The 16,715-nt window shown below is 41.6% G+C and overlaps 1 protein-coding gene across 1 annotated transcript in view; it reads right to left on the reverse strand.

Annotated features, from left to right (window-relative positions):
• LOC125444240 (vomeronasal type-2 receptor 26-like) overlaps positions 1-13,811 on the reverse strand; it is a 35,994-nt gene extending 22,183 nt beyond the window's left edge. Inside the window, exons 1-5 of the mRNA XM_048516673.1 lie at positions 13,543-13,811; positions 10,519-10,850; positions 9,603-10,417; positions 8,431-8,658; positions 4,118-4,244 (exon numbers count right to left, since the gene is read on the reverse strand). Coding sequence (XP_048372630.1) covers positions 4,118-4,244; positions 8,431-8,658; positions 9,603-10,417; positions 10,519-10,850; positions 13,543-13,811 — 1,771 coding nt within the window. The remainder of the gene's footprint in view (positions 1-4,117; positions 4,245-8,430; positions 8,659-9,602; positions 10,418-10,518; positions 10,851-13,542) is intronic.
• Positions 13,812-16,715: the final 2,904 nt, after the last annotated feature.

Here is a 16,715-nt window from a genome sequence, read left to right on the forward strand (position 1 = left end):
AGTTGATCAGGACATTTGACACAGGCATCCTGATCTGAAGGGAGAAAAAGGACTGTGTAAGCATTTCAAGTTGTCACCAATATCTAGGATACTGTGATATACATGAAACAGAAAATAATGCCAATCCCATCCTCCTTTTCTCTCCCCCCCTCACCTCCACAAACTGAGTACTTGTTGCTGAATTGGAATAATGGTACACCTAAAGGTGTTTGTTGGGACACCTGATCTCAGAAATTAAGTTGGCTTGGTATTGGACTGGGAGACCACCAAGGAAGTCTCTGCAGAGAAGGCAATGGGAAACCACCTATGCTTCACACTTGCCTTGAAACATCCTTCATAGGGTCACCAGAAGTGAGCAGAGACTTGATGGCACCTCACACACACAATAGTAGTTGACTTTTGCTAGAGTGGTAGCCATCAGATAGACAGTGCAGAGGCAGGAAGAGGAAGAGGAAGTTTCACTCTATCCTTCCTCTTCTCTGGAGGTTTAAATTTTATAAAGGGACATCGATTCTGCCATATCAGAAGACAGATAAAGGATCTCTCAATATTGTTTCTAGTAGACATGATCAATCAAGGAGAAGTGGCTGCTGAATCTGTCCTGGTTATTTTTGAGGTCCTTTAATCCTTCTTGTCCTTCCCTGCATGGCAGAACTGATGGTTGTAAGGGTTTCAATGGTGTTGATGTTCAGAACAGCCACCTGGCCTTGACTGAGTTCCAAAATCCGGGCGATGGGCCAGCATCTGCGGCGGAGACTCTGGTGGAGGCCTTATCTCTTCGAGGGAGATGAGAACACCGTTCCCATGAGAAACCGGGAGGGGGGATGGGATGGACAGAGTTATAACCTGTGTTTCTGGCGGGAGACTTTATTCCTGCCACGTCGTGTACGTGAGCTTTCTAGGATGTCTGAATAAACGGTCTTTTACACCAAAAAGCCTTTTATTTCTGCTTCTATGGAATTCCTAATTTGTTAAAAAAAAGGACGGGTCTTTAAGGCTCTGTACGGATTACCGAGGACTCAATGCGGTTTCTCTGTCCAATAAATACCCTTTGCCTCTGATCAAGGACCTTTTAGATGCATTGGGCAAGGGACGTATTTTTACTAAGTTGGATTTAAGAGAAGCATACTACAGAGTCAGGATTGCGGAAGGCTATGAACATTTGACTGCATTTAACACAAAATTTGGACAGTATGAATACTTAATAATGCCATTCGGGTTAAGTGGGGCCCCCGGAGCTTTTATGGCCCTCATCAACGAAGTTCTACATGACTTACTATACAAGGGAGTAGTTGTGTACTTAGATGATGTTTTAATTTATTCACAAACCCTGGAGGAGCATGAAGCCTTGGTTCGGGAAGTATTAAAACGCTTGCTCGACAACTCCCTCTTTGCAAAACTTTCTAAATGTTGTTTTCACCAATCCTCCATAGACTATTTGGGCTACCGGATCTCTTCCGAGGGGTTAAAAATGGATCCTGCTAAGATAGAAGCAGTCCTCCAATGGCCTGCCCCCACCAATCGGAAAGAGCTCCAGTCTTTCCTGGGGTTTGCTAATTTCTATCGTGACTTTATACCCCAACTCGCTGAACTGACTCTCCCACTCACAGACCTCTTACGCACTAAAGGTAAAGACCCACAGGCTGCCAAGCCCGGGGCCCCCCTTTCTTGGTCTAAGGAATGTCAGACAGCCTTTCAACATTTGAAATCAGCTTTTACTACCGAACCTATCCTAAAACACCCTGACCCAGATCTTCCTTTTGTGGTTCACGTGGATGCCTCGGACAAAGCGCTTGGTGCAGCCCTGTTGCAGAGAAATAAAGATGATAGGCTTGTTCCGTGTGCTTATTTATCAAAAAAATTCTCCGGTGCTGAGCTCAACTGGACTGTGGGGGATAAAGAGACTGCGGCCATCAAAGTAGCGCTCTCCACTTGGCGCCACTGGCTGGAGGGGGCTAAACACCCCTTTCAAGTTTGGTCGGATCACAAGAACTTGGCCGCCCTTTCCACCCCCCTCAAGATGTCCGCAAAACAACTCCGTTGGGCCGATTTCTTTTCTCGTTTCTCTTTCACCGTCCATTTTTTCCCTGGAAAAACCAATAAACTGGCTGATGCGCTCTCGCGCCTGCCCGGGGAGGGGGGTGGAGCTGCCTTACGGGACATCCCACGCACTGTTCTCTCCCCCTCCCAATTGGGGCTGGCTGTCACTCGATCTCAGATGTCCACTCCTCCTTCACCGCCCATTCCCAGCCTGGTCTCTCCTTTCCTGCGGGAACTCGAGGAGGCGGGGCGGCGCGAACCGCCAGCGGAGGAAGGTGACTCCCAATTACGCTTGGTGAATGGTGTTTGGAAGCGGGGGAATTGTTGGTACGTGCCTCCCCCCCTCCGTAAGCAAGTTCTCGAGGCCTGTCATGATGCCCGCTCGGCTGGACACTTTGGCTTCCTTAAGACTCTGCATTTGGCCCGCCGTCAATTTTGGTGGCGCGCTATGCGCAAAGACATTGAGACATATATCAAAGGATGCTCTGTTTGTGCGGAAGCCAAATCTGTTCCGGGAAAGCCACATGGTCTGTTAAAGCCTCTCCCGGTGGCCTCCCGTCCCTGGGAAGTCATCTCCATGGATTTTATTACGGATTTGCCAGAGAGTCAGGGCAACACAGTCTTGTGGGTGGTGGTGGATTTATTTTCCAAGCAAGCCCATTTCATCCCATGTACTTCCATCCCCTCCGCTCCTAAGTTAGCGCGTCTGTTCATTCAGCATATATATCGTCTACACTCCTCCCCCGTCAAGGTGGTGTCCGACCGCGGGCCCCTATTCATTTCAAAGTTCTGGAAAGCTTTTCTGGGCTTGTTGGGGGCCGCCCCGGCAATTGCCGCCCCCTACCACGTTCAAAGTGACGGTGAGTTGGAGAGAACGAACAGGACCCTGGAACAGTATTTACGTTGTTACACCAACTATCACCAAGACAACTGGTGCGATTTAATTCCGTTTGCAGAATACGCCTACAATAATGCGGTTCATAGCAGTACAAAAAAAAACCCCTTCGAAATTGTGTCTGGCCGGTCCTTCCCTCCGTTGCCACAACTACCCGAAGAAGCGTTGAATCCTCCAGAGTTTCAACAGTGGATTTCATCTCTGGCCGAGGGGTGGAAAACAGTCCAGACCGCCTTACAACAAGCTAAAGATTCCCAAAAGCTTCAAGCGAATAAGCACCGCTCTGATTTCCCTTTACGTGTGGGCGCCTGGGTATATTTGTCTACCAAGAATCTCAGAGACGTACATAAATTTTCAAAACTGGGCAAAAGATTCGTGGGACCTTTTAAGATTACTAAAGTGATTAATGATGTCACTGCCCGGTTAAACTTGCCTAATTCTCTAAGTAATATCCATCCTGTCTTTCATTCCAGTTTACTCAAGGAGGCTCCCGTTTCCGATGCCTGGCACGACCCTCCGGAGATACCCCCGCCGACTATAATTGATGGCCACAAGCATTACGAAATTGACGCCATCCTGGACTCTCGCTTTAATCGCAAACGCTTGCAATATTTAGTCTCTTGGGTGGGATATTCCTCTGGGTATAATCAATAGTTCTATTCAGAGAATACTGACGCCCCTTCCCTTATTTCCGCTTTCCACCGCACCTTTCCGCACAAACCTGGGGGGGAGAAGTTTTTCTTAAGGGAGGCAGAGTGTAAGGGTTTCAATGGTGTTGATGTTCAGAACAGCCGCCTGGCCTTGACTGAGTTCCAAAATCCGGGCGATGGGCCAGCATCTGCGGCGGAGACTCTGGTGGAGGCCTTATCTCTTCGAGGGAGATGAGAACACCGTTCCCATGAGAAACCGGGAGGGGGGATGGGATGGACAGAGTTATAACCTGTGTTTCTGGCGGGAGACTTTATTCCTGCCACGTCGTGTACGTGAGCTTTCTAGGATGTCTGAATAAACGGTCTTTTACACCAAAAAGCCTTTTATTTCTGCTTCTATGGAATTCCTTACAATGGTTCTTAATTCTATGCCCTTAAAAGTTACAGTACCTGACCTCTAAAATGCAGAATAACGTACCTTTCCTGGTTATTCTTCCTCTTACATATGAATGTTTGACAGCATATTTCTTACCCTTCTGCTCAGAGATCATTCCTTCTGGACATGGAGTACAATCGTAGCAGCAAAATTTCTCCCCCTCCCTCTTTGTCTTGCTGTAGCCAGGCTGGCATTGGTCATTGCAGACCGAAACAGGAAGCATCTGTTCATTAAAGGAATGGGAGATTAGCATCCAATTCTAGTCTTTTGATGAAGGGTGGTCTAGCATAAATAGGTTTTTGACAAGGAATGATAACGGCAGAGACAACAATTTTGCACTTTGTGTATGAAGACAGTTTTCTGTGATGTCCCCAATGCCACCAGTGATCTGTGACTTTTGAAAGCTCAGACTCCAAAAACCTTGTTGGATTCAGAACTTTTGTTTTCCAGGACATGGTCAGATGATCTGATCTGTTTCTAGAAATAAATCATAAGATTAAAAAAAACCAAATGATCGCTTTGTATAAAGCAGGCCATGTCACCTATGTCAACCAAGTTTTATCATCTTTCACCAGTGAGGTGACAGATCCATCACTCTCCAATGATTACACTGCAAAATTCTAGTCGATCTCTATGTTGTTATCAGACTTCAGGGTAGCTGCTTGCCAGGATTTAGTCCATGATCTGATGAGTATTGCACTGGACACATTAAAAAGGTATATGGGCCTTTGGCTAGGCCAATCTTATCAGACCTTGGAAGCTAATCTGTGCAAGAGAATCCAAACACCCTCCCACACATTTTTTGATCTCCTTATTTGAAATAATATTTGAATACACATATTTCAGATTCAAAGACAATTATTATATTCAAAAATCCGGCCTGAGCATGGGGTCACCCCTAGGTCCAAGTGTCGCAAATTTGTTCATGTCCAATTTTGAGAACCAATATATTATGCAAGAATCTAATATTTTTCTAAAATTCTATATTACTGCAGATATATAGATGACCTGGTATTTATCATGCAGCCTAATTGTGATGTGAGTGAATTATTACACTGGCTCAATGACCTACATCCTTCAATTAAGTTTACAGGAGAACAAAATTCTCGGACTATTAGTTTTTTGGACACCTGGATAACTATAGATGACAGTCAAAAAATCACCTTTGCTCCGTTTCATAAGTCCATTGAAAGAAATAAGGTATTAAAATACTCTTCTTGCCATCCAATACACCTTAAAAATAACTTGCCATACAGCCAATTAGTTAGGGCAAAACGGAACTCAACCAGTGAAATAACATTTAGGGAAGAAACAAAAAGAATAATGCAAAAATACTCTTCGAGGGGTTATCCAAAATCTGTTCTAAGTAGAGCCTATAATAGGATCAAAGGAGTCCCACGCCAACAATTGCTCCAATATAAAAGTAAGAATACACAGTCTAGAATGACATGGGCATTAAATTATGACTTTAAAGCCACCAGTATAAAAAGCATAGTGGAAAAGCATTGGCACATACTGGCCGAAATTCCAGGATGCTCATTGCCTCCCTTAATTGGGTTTAGACATGCAACTAGCTTAAGACAACAACTAATAAGAGCAGATATTAAAAATAGACAGTACACCAGACCTAGAGTTAAAGGACACCATCGCTGTGGACACTGTATCATGTGTCCACAATCATTAAACACGAAAGAAATTAAGGATCCTCGCACAAACAGAACATGGCAAATAAATCATTTCTCAACATGTGGAACAAAAAAATGTGTCTATATGATTATTTGCCCTTGTGACTTAGTGTATGTCGGAATGACAACACGTGTCTTGAGAGTTAGAATACAAGAACACGCAAGTAATATAAGAACAAAAAAAGAAGATGAGCCACTAGTGGAGCATTTTACTTTGAAGAAACATACAGCCCAGGATTTCCAATTTGTAGTTTTGTACCATCATCAACGATCCGAGAGCAATATAGATGCAAAGAGAGTGCTCCTCCAACAAGAAACAAAATGGTCTTACATTCTAAAATCATATCAAACAGGCTTAAATAGACAATTAGATTTTTCTTGTTACCTATAATGGACTTTGATGAAATGCTAGCTGGATGTGGTCTCTTTAAAACACTAAGATAGAAAAAGCAGCTGCAGCTGCAGCGAATCACATAGGAAATAGATATATAGAACCACATGCAATACTTGAATGACATCCATTAAGAGAGCAACAAGATTTAGAATGACAAGGACAATGGCAAATGTAAGTGCATGGTATTTATTAGTATTTAATTATTTATTATAGAATAGAATGAAATGAATGTACACACATATATTTAACATATCACCATTTGGGTAAATATTTATTAACACGTATTTATTAAATCTGTTTAAAAATAGACACATATAGATTTATGAGAATGTATATATATTTATAGAATTTTAATCTATTGTATTGCTTATTGAAGATGGAGCACTGAAGAAGGCATCGAAAAGCTTTAGTTACGCGACTAGCTTCTGCTTGCTGAATTTTTTGCTTGCTGAATTTTTCTCCGCATTGCAACAAGGCTCCTTTAAATGGACTCCAGAAGGAGATCACGTAAGATTTCAGCCACGTATCCAGAATAACAATATACTCTTGAAGAATAAGAACTTTGTAAATGTCAGGATAATATCCTATGGCTATGGTTTTGGATACAAATATATGAAGAGCAGGACTAATACGTTGGACTGTTTTGAGTGTGCACTAAACTGAGAGTGAACTGTTTGAGCACGCATGAGAAAATCCCTGCGCTCCTTCCAAGGAAGTCTATTTGGAATAGAAATACAAATAAGCATTGTTGCACTTGTATTTTATGTATGATTAGAAATATAAGAGGGTAATACATTGAATGCCACTTTAGCAGCATACGTGTGTCTTGTATAATTTTTCCGGTCCGTTTTTTGACAAGCTAATCTGTGCCCCAACCCCCCCTCCCCACTGGCTCCATACGGGTCCCTAATGCCATCGGAACCCATTATTCTGTTCTGGGAAGGTTAGGTAAGGGCTGTGTGGGACGCTGTTTTCGGATTTCATTGTTGTTTTAAACTGTATGTATATGATTTTATATGAAGTTTTATATTGTGCACCGCCCTGAGCCCCTCGGGGATAGGGCGGTATATTAAATTTTAAAAATAAATAAATAAATAAAATCAGAATACATTTTGGATAGTACTTGGATGGGACACCACTAGGAAGTTCAGAATTGTGACACAGAGGCATCCTTCCCCAAAGTTCCCCTGTTCACCTCTTGCCTTAAAAAGCATATAGTGTTGCCAGAATTTGGCTGTAACTTGGTGACAGTTCCCAAAGCTGCCATATGTTTTTCATGATTGTGCTCGGTTCCCGCTATTCATGCATTTGCCCACTTCAGTATGGAAGAAGTTACAAAAATCCTCCTTTTCCAACATTTTTAAATGCATAGATATACATAGATATGCCATTAAAGGTTTCATTTCATTTCATTTCAAATACAAAATTGTTTGCAAACTAACCTGTGAAATGAGATACTTCTAGAAATAGAACAAAAAATGAGAGTGGAACTGACAATTCTACTAAACCCATCTCCTTTCATCACTAAAAAGTCAGCTTTCACCAAAACATGAACATCAAGGACAAAGAACACCCTTATTTATCAGGTAGTGCTACTCTGTGTCTTAACTGCTGCACTGTTATATGCAAAATACTATAGTATCCCCGGTTTCTCATGGCTTTCAGCTCAAAACTAAGAAAATTTCATCTTGAAAGGAACAAAACAATTTCAAGGCTTCTGCCACAACAGATTCCAGCAGTAAACATCCCACTAAAAACCATGACAATGAAAATGGGCTTGAAGCAGCTCTTCAAACTTTCTAAATCCAACACCCCCAACTTCTCAGGGAGCCCATTCTGCTATTCAGGAGCAAGAATGAACAATGTATCAGTAAAAAGCTAAAAGATGATTCAAAGGGAAATAAATATTGTAATGTACCAGGGAATAGCAGGAAAAGGCAGGTGAAGAATACAAGAGAGATTGAATTGTCAAAGGTTAAATATCTACCCGAGGATAGAGTTATTAAATGAACTTTAGATTCTGCAAAGTTTTTATCTCAAGCCTCAAGAATCAGATTGGCTAAGATAACGGAGTTATAATTTTGTATCATATGATATTAACACTGTTTTACGCTGTTTTAAATTCCACGCAATTATAATATTGCTTGTTTATCAGTCATCTGTTTCTTTAAAATTGTATGGAGTCGATGGACTGTGAATAAGTCAATCTGATCTACAAGATAGATTGCACCTTTCTTTTCTTCCCCTTTTTTTTTGAAAAGCAGAAATTGACTTGCTCACAGAAGAAGGGATTGAACTTTGAGAATCAGACGCCAGTCACTACATCTCACCTCTTTAAAGCCTCTGTGCCACACTATTCGATCATCATTCAGAGTCAGCTGATTGTCAGATGGGGCAAAAGGATCCAGTCTTCCCACTTTTACTCTAGCAAAGGACCCATTTGGAAAGATAAGCCAGTTGGTCAGATCAAAAACTGTCACCAATTCTCTGTTTTTATCAAACCGCACACTTTCTCCGGCACTGTTGTTGAACAAGGTTCTCTTTAAGCAGTGGTGTAACTAGATAGAAACAAAGAAAACAAAACAGCCAGAATAGTTATAATACTGATAGGTTTGCAAAGAGCCTGTTTCCCTGGATCCACATTAATTGTTTCATTCCCGCTTTCTTCTTATTTAAGCATAAGCATTTTATTGTCATTGTGCACGCACAACAAAATTTACAGCAGCATTCCTCGATGCACACAGTTTCAGACTCATACCCCATCCTCACTTTCCCCTTCCTCCACCCATCCCTACACAGCCCCAAACACATCAACATGAAGCCGCGGAGTTTAGCATAGCCACAGCTCTAGAGTAGAAGCTGTCTCTAAGCCTCTTTGTCCTAGTTTTGATAGACCTGTATCGTCTGCCGGATGGTAACAGTTCAAAAAGAGTGTGTGCTGGATGAGACTGGCCTCTCAGAATATTTTCGGCTTGTTTTAGGCTTCGGGAATTATAGAGTTCTTCCAAGGAGGGGAGAGGGCAGCCGATAATCCTCTGAGCAGTAGTGATCACCCTTTGGGGCGCCTTCCTATCTGCCACTGTGCAACTGGAGAACCATACACAGATGCAGTAGGTTAAGACACTCTCTATAGCACAGGGGTAAAAGGACACCAGGAGATTTCCATCCAGTTGTTGTTTCCTTAAAAGTCTCAGATAGTACAGATAGTACTTATTCAACAACACATTACATAAATTCCAAAATATAAATATCACAATTATATGATTTTAAACAACTTCCTAAAATAACCTTCCCTACAGAAGACTCAATTTTTAACTTTCATTCCCTTACTGTAGATAGTGTTGATTTTCTGCTCCAGAAAAAGGGATAATCGGAACAAAGACAAAGAGGTAGATTTTTATGTAATAAAATATTTTAGTTTATATTGTATACTCTTATTCACGATTCACACATTTAGTCTATATGTGGATGACATTAAGATCTGTTTGAATTCCTTCTGTACCTGCCACGGCTGTATATTCTGTACATCCAGCCTCCCAACTTTTGCCAGTCTTCTGTGTTTGGATCCATGTATGTTGATATTGTGCAGAGCATGGGCTGCAGCATAGACAGCGTTGTAGACATTATAGCTGTAGCCAGTCATATGCATTTCAAATGAAGTCCCAGGAAGGCTCTCCAGTTTCTCTTCCCCTGTGCAGATTTCCTCCACATCCTCCTGTTTGTGCTTCAATGAACAGCCGAAGGCCTGCTCCCAAAATATCTGAATAAAACCATCTCCCTCAGCCCAGAAAGGTCTTATGGTCTGAAGGAATTCTTGGAATCCAGGCAGCTGATTGGAATGGACTGTAAATGAGAGGGTACCATGGAGGGTTTCCATATCTAAAATATTTTGGAGAGCGAGTGATTCAAAATCCCAGTGAGATGAAATAATCCACACTTTACTCAGAGGAGTCAAAGAAGTGAAAACAACTTTGGTAAAAATGATCCTCAAATACGTCACGACTGGAGGTTCTCCATACAAAAACAGTACATTTGTTTTTCTGTCCATAAGATATTGGTACCTTTCAGACAGTTTTACGGTCATCTCTTCTACAACCTCTTCCATGTAAGTTGCTTTTGGTAATTTGAATGTGAATGCTGAGCAAATGCTATTCTCAGTGAGAATAGGTACAATTGTCTGCAAGAACTGGTTTCCACGATCATCATCCATAGCCAGGAGCCCAATCCAAGTCCATCTAAAATGATGAAGCAAGTGTACAACTCCCTTGTACTGATAGGCTTCACTGGGGACCATCTGATATAGCGAAGGAAAGTTCTCTTTGTCACCCTTTGCCAGGGAAAATGTCCCATGATTGAGCTGAAAAAAAACATGTTGTCATTATTCATATGTATGAAATCAGAATGTTAACCTATATGACTGATTTGTGACATCTCTGTAGCTCCATGTTTATAGCTTACCTGAGGAGTCTTGTAGATGTTCAAAATGGTGGCCAAATTAGAAGAGGTTTCAGGCAAAAGACCGCCAATCACAGCTATACTTTTTTTCAGCTCATTGCAGCTGAAGTTAGGAACTAGTTTTCGCTGTCCAGAAAGTAAGCTGAGGGGGGCCTTAAAAGTCATTCTTCCAAGGTGATAGCAGTTGAGGATGTAGAAACCCAAAGTGATGTTTGGAATCAAGTTGGGATCCTTATTCAGTTCCTTTGCAGCAAAGGCCAGGGCCAAGATGTGCTGGTAGTTTTTTGTTACTGACCTGTAAAGGGTATGTTTAGGATAGCAACGAAAAATGAATTTACAATATTTGTGTTCCCTGCAGATCTTCCAGTTTATTAATTGATTTTTCTGTGACTTCAGCAGCGCCTTGATTTGCATAAATAAAACTTTTAAACTGGATTGCACAGCAAAGGCAACTGAACCTGTAGAACAGTAAGGCTCATTCCGCACACGCAAAATAATGCACTTTCAAGCTGCTTTCACAACTGTTTTTGCCATTCCGCACAGCTTCAAAGAGCCCTGAAAGCAGCTTGAAAGTGCATTATTCTGCGTGTGCGGAATGAGCCTAAGAGATTTTAAAGGTACAAAGAAGCTTGTTCTGTTTTGTTTTCTCTGCCTTTGAAAAGGATACGCTTTCCATTATTAATTTATTTTTCTGTGTCTTTACTGCATGAATACAACTTTTTAACTTTAAGAACATAAGAACATAAGAGCAAGCCAGCTGGATCAGACCAGAGTCCATCTAGTCCAGCTCTCTGCTACTCGCAGTGGCCCACCAGGTGCCTTTGGGAGCTCACATGCAGGATGTGAAAGCAATGGCCTTCTGTGGCTGTTTCTCCAGAGCACCTGGTCTGTTAAGGCATTTGCAATCTCAGATCAAAGAGGATCAAGATTGGTAGCCATAAATCGACTTCTCCTCCATAAATCTGTCCAAGCCCCTTTTAAAGCTATCCAGGTTAGTGGCCATCACCACCTCCTGTGGCAGCATATTCCAAACACCAATCACACGTTGCGTGAAGAAGTGTTTCCTTTGATTAGTCCTAATTCTTCCTCCCAGCATTTTCAATGTATGCCCCCTGGTTCTAGTATTGTGAAAAAGAGAGAAAAATTTCTCTCTGTCAACATTTTCTACCCCATGCATAATTTTATAGACTTCAATCATATCCCCCCTCAGCCGTCTCCTCTCCAAACTAAAGAGTCCCAAACGCTGCAGCCTCTCCTCATAAGGAAGGTGCTCCAGTCCCTTAATCATCATCGTTGCCCTTCTCTGCACTTGTTCTATCTCTTTAATATCCTTTTTGAGATGTTTTTATCCTGCCCTATCCCAGAGGGCTCAGGGTGGGTTACAACAGCAAAGAGAACTGTACCTGTAGAACAGTAAGAGATTTTAAAGGAACATAGAAGCCTATTTTGTTTTGTATTCTTTGCTTTTGTCAAGGATACCCTTACATATTGGTGTTCTTTCACATGGTATTATTGTCACCACTTTGGGATGCTGTCATTTCCCATGTGTCTATCTGCTTTATGCCAGATTCTGGTTAATGCAACAACACATATAGGGGTGTAAAGCAGTGAACATTTGACTGATTTCTAAGAATGGTTTCCATATTGGAATCAATGGTTGAATCCATATAGGATCCTGGAATTGTGTTGGGCTGCAATTGTGGCCTGAAAGTTTTGTGAAGCTGATGGAATGTTTTATCCTCCATTGTGGATAAGGAATCTGTGGACTGCTACCACATATTTACTGGTGCTTGTTAAGGTACATCATGTGCAAACCACTTTTGACATGTTTATACATGGCCTATATTGAAATTTAACACAGTATTAGGGTACATTTCTGACCCTGGGATGATTTCACATCGTAATGCTCATACAACACGTATGGTAGCTCTATACCTGACAACCATTTTAAAGTGCTAATTTATTCCCATTTTATTACTTTTAACTGCATTTTTTAAAAAATATATTATACCAGTACACTAAACCAAATTGGTTCATTATTATTTGGCACAGAATCAAATTTTTAAATATCAAATATGATACATAAAACAAACGCAGAACTTCTTATAAAAGATAGGTATCTTCTCCAATCTGTCTAATATTCGGCATGGTAGGATACCTATTGCTGGATTATTTTGCTTTTAACTTGCTAAACAGATCTATTTTTATTGCAATTTTATATTAGATTGTATTTCTACATTGATGTGTAGGGGGATTTACTGTCATTTGCTCTGGCTATTTCTTTAAAAAAAAAATCTGAGGTGATTTGAATCCCTCGAAGTCAACCGTCAAGTTATGTGGACTATTTCCTTGCTACTGAACTATACTTGAGACTGCAGAATGTGTCTGTGTAAATCCTGATCTATCTATGCCTATTAAAGGTTAATAAAGATAAAGATAAAGATTTCACTTTGTAACATTTACTAGACAGGCTATTTTTGCAGGGTACATTGCCATTGCCTTGCCCAGTCATCTACGCTTTACCTCCAGCAAGCTGTTAACTCATTTTACTGACCTCAGAAGGTTTGAAGGCTGAGTCAACTTTGAGTCAGCTACCTCAACCCAACCACAATTCTCATCGAACTAATGCAGAATTACCCTGCTAAAACAGCCTTTATTTTTCATGAAGCTTTTTAAGTGGGCAACTCATCCTAAGATTGAATGGTTAACATGCCCGTTTTTCTCTACACACCTGCTCCAACAAGTGGCTTCAGAAATAATGTTCAAAAAGGCATATGGATTCGATGCCATATGGGTTCGATTGCTATGTGACCATGGGGAAACCATACACTCTCAGCCTACCCAGCTCAGAGAGTTGTTGTAAGGATAAAAAGGAAGAGAGGAGTACCATATAAGCCCCCTCATGTTCCCTTTTCGGGGAAAAGCTGGTTATACATGAAGCAAATAAAACTGAATGAAAAGAGGAAGGGAGAAAAAGGAATTCTTACATTGGCTCATCAATTGTCAAATGTGTGGGGTGTTGCATGAACGATGGAGGGTTATTAATGAAACCAACTTGATTGGCAATCATACCAATAGAAAGATTGCCCGGTTGATAAAAATTGTGTGGGATAGGAAAGGGGTCATCCTTTATGGAGCAATTAATGGACGGCATCCCATATACTTCATCATACGGCAGCAGCAGCAGCAATAGCAGCAGCATCCTGATGACAAAATTTCCACTCCAGATACAAAATTCCACTCTTCTGCTCATCATGTTGTCACATCAGTTTCTCTCAACATTCCTCATGGGTCTGATGACTGGTTTGCTCACTACTCAAAAAAACCCCTAGACATGCCTTTCGGCAGCTCTCAATTGGAATTCATCAGGGCTGTACCTTTCTCAGCAGTTGTTTGCTATAATGTGCAAAATAGATCAATACATGTAAAGGATATAAAGAGGTTTTAAAAACTGTACATCATTTTAATGAGGAGAACATTTAAAAATGTCCCATATAATAGGAGGCTTGATGCTAACCATTATGAAACGGTTGCTTTCTCTTTTCTTCTTCTTGTTTTCTGTTTGTTTTAAATATCAAAGAGAGGAAATTTGTATTCCTGTGCGTGGGGCTATTCGATAATGTATAATTGACATTTGTGCAATTTTATTTAGAGTAAGAAACCATAAATGGAGAAGTAGTTGGGGTGATGTGTGGTTATCAGGCTGTATAGCTGTGTTCTAGCAGCATTCTCTCCTGATGTTTCACCTGCATCTGTGGCTCTGAAGATGCCAGCCACAGATGCAGGTAAAACGTCAGGAGAGAATGCTGCTAGAACACGGCCATACAGCCCAGAAACCACACAGCACCCCAGTGATTCCGGCCGTGAAAGCCTTCGACAATACGAAGAAGTAGTTGTCTGAAGAGAAGCAATAAGGTAGAGTATTATAGATAGAGACAATTTTAAAAAGAAACAATATATGCGGCCAAATCTGAAATAAACCTACCATACTGTAGAATGGAGAAAGGGCATACAAATGATCACTGGAACCCTGTCTATTTCTAGACACAGCTCTGATGGGAAATTCCTTGATGTCTACCCCTTAATTGAAGTTCTTATTATTTATGATGATGGTGCCTTCAGGAAATACTCTGCAAACCAGGGAGAAACCACTCATTTGGACAGTTTGGCTGGAGATAATTGTATCCCTCTGAGGACCACTTCTGGTCCCCAAACCTGCTACCCTATAATCTATATTCATGGACAGGAGAATTTGTCTCCCAAGTTCTCACAGGTCAACTGATTTCCTTAGATTAGTCAAGGATGCTTACTATCTCTCTGAGAAAAACAGATTCAGAGTGGACATACAGGACTGATTTCTTCCCCCTAGGAAATGGTCAGATTGTATAGGGTAGACAAACTTTAGGTGGAGCATAGTGATTGGCTGGAACTGATCACAAGTTGACAGAGATCAGCTTCCCTGGACAAAATGAGTGCTGTGAAGGGTAGAAGAGCATTACAACTCAACGATGGTTGCAAAAATATTCTTTTTGAGCCGTTCAATAAAATGGACCTACGAAATACAAGGGATTATTACTGTGTATGGCAAGAGCATTGGCATGTGCAAATCATTAAAGAATCTAAAATTTCCTAACAATGCAGGACCTGCTGTTAATGGGGGTACCCAACCAGTTTTCTGTTGGTGAATGGGGAGGACAGGGTACCTTAACAATCCCAAGCATTAGGTTGAAGATCGGGGAGAAAGTGCTATATATTAAGGAGGAAAAATTGATGAGAATGAGTAAAAATAAACTGCCTGGACTCCACCCAAAGTCCTAGGAACATACTGAAATCAGCAGCATCTATAAAAACTACACAGAGGCCATTTCCGCACAGCTATGCTGGGGGTTGGGTCGGCATAAATGACGCCGACCCAACCCCCCCAGGACCGTTCACACAAATGGTCCTGGTTGCAGTGGGGAAGATGGCGCAGCCTCTGCGCAGGCTGCGCCGTCCCCCAAATGCCTTGCCGTGTCCACCGGCCTCTGGCGCGTTGCATAGGCCAGGGGACACGCCCCCTGCCCTGCATGACAGCTCGGAAGTCGCAGGGCAGAGGGGCGTGTGCCCTGGCCTGTGCGATGCGACAGAGGCCGGAGGACATGGTAAGGCATTTGGGGAAGGGGGGAGGAAATGGCGCCTTCCAGCCGCTGCCGTTCGCAGGAAGCAATTAAATTGATTAAAATGCCAGGCAACTGCTAAAATGCCCTCACTGATTTTATTTTGCAACTTCAGTGTTACATATATATTCTAAAATGGGTGGATTCCACTTAACACATGCAAATTACACTTGCAAATTGAATCCTTACCAATACAAATGGTTCTTGCCCCCACCCTGGACATCCCACAGGTATATATACTCCACTTGCTTTACTACTATCAGATCCTCTGAAGATGCCAGCCACAGATGCAGGTGAAACGTAAGGAAAAAATGCTACGGGAACATGGCCATACAACCCGGAAAACCCACAACACACTAGTGATTCCAGCCGTGAAAGCCCTCGACAGTACAGAGACATTACTGTTTGTTCTGCTTTGGAAAGAAATGTATTCTTTTATCTAATGACACATCCTATGGAAAAGCCTGAGATTGTATAAACTGAGAAAGAGGGTCGGGCTGAACTCAAGTAAAGAGACCACTTATGCCAAACACAGCAGTAAGCTGCAGCCTGCATTTAACTATAAACCCACTTGCTGACTTTCCTGATTCCCATTAATTTGTAAATATTTTGACCTTGCCAGTAATTTTTTAGTTTTCCTGAAAATACAAACTTCTTGTATTTGCTTAACTTGTTGAAAGCAACAAAAGTCTTCTGTGTCTTTATTCATATTAGGACATCTGACAGGAAAAGAAAAGGGCTTGGGTAATTTTCTATTGATAATATAATTCTCTGTCTCAACTGAGCAGTTTATCATTCTCTTCTTTAGTTCACCCCTTTTAAAGTTGGGAAATAAATATTGATTTACGCTACCTCAGTGCCCAAAACAAAGGGGTGGCCGCTCAGTGAGCCCTCACAGTCACTGTTATAATTTTGGTAGGAAAACTCCTGAGAGCACCTTGTCAGGGCAGGACAAAGGAAAGGATGATAGACTACAAATTGGAGGTGACTTTAAATGGATCACA

Source organism: Sphaerodactylus townsendi, linkage group LG15 (assembly GCF_021028975.2).
Source record: "Sphaerodactylus townsendi isolate TG3544 linkage group LG15, MPM_Stown_v2.3, whole genome shotgun sequence".
In the NCBI taxonomy this organism is placed as follows: Eukaryota; Metazoa; Chordata; class Lepidosauria; order Squamata; family Sphaerodactylidae; genus Sphaerodactylus; species Sphaerodactylus townsendi.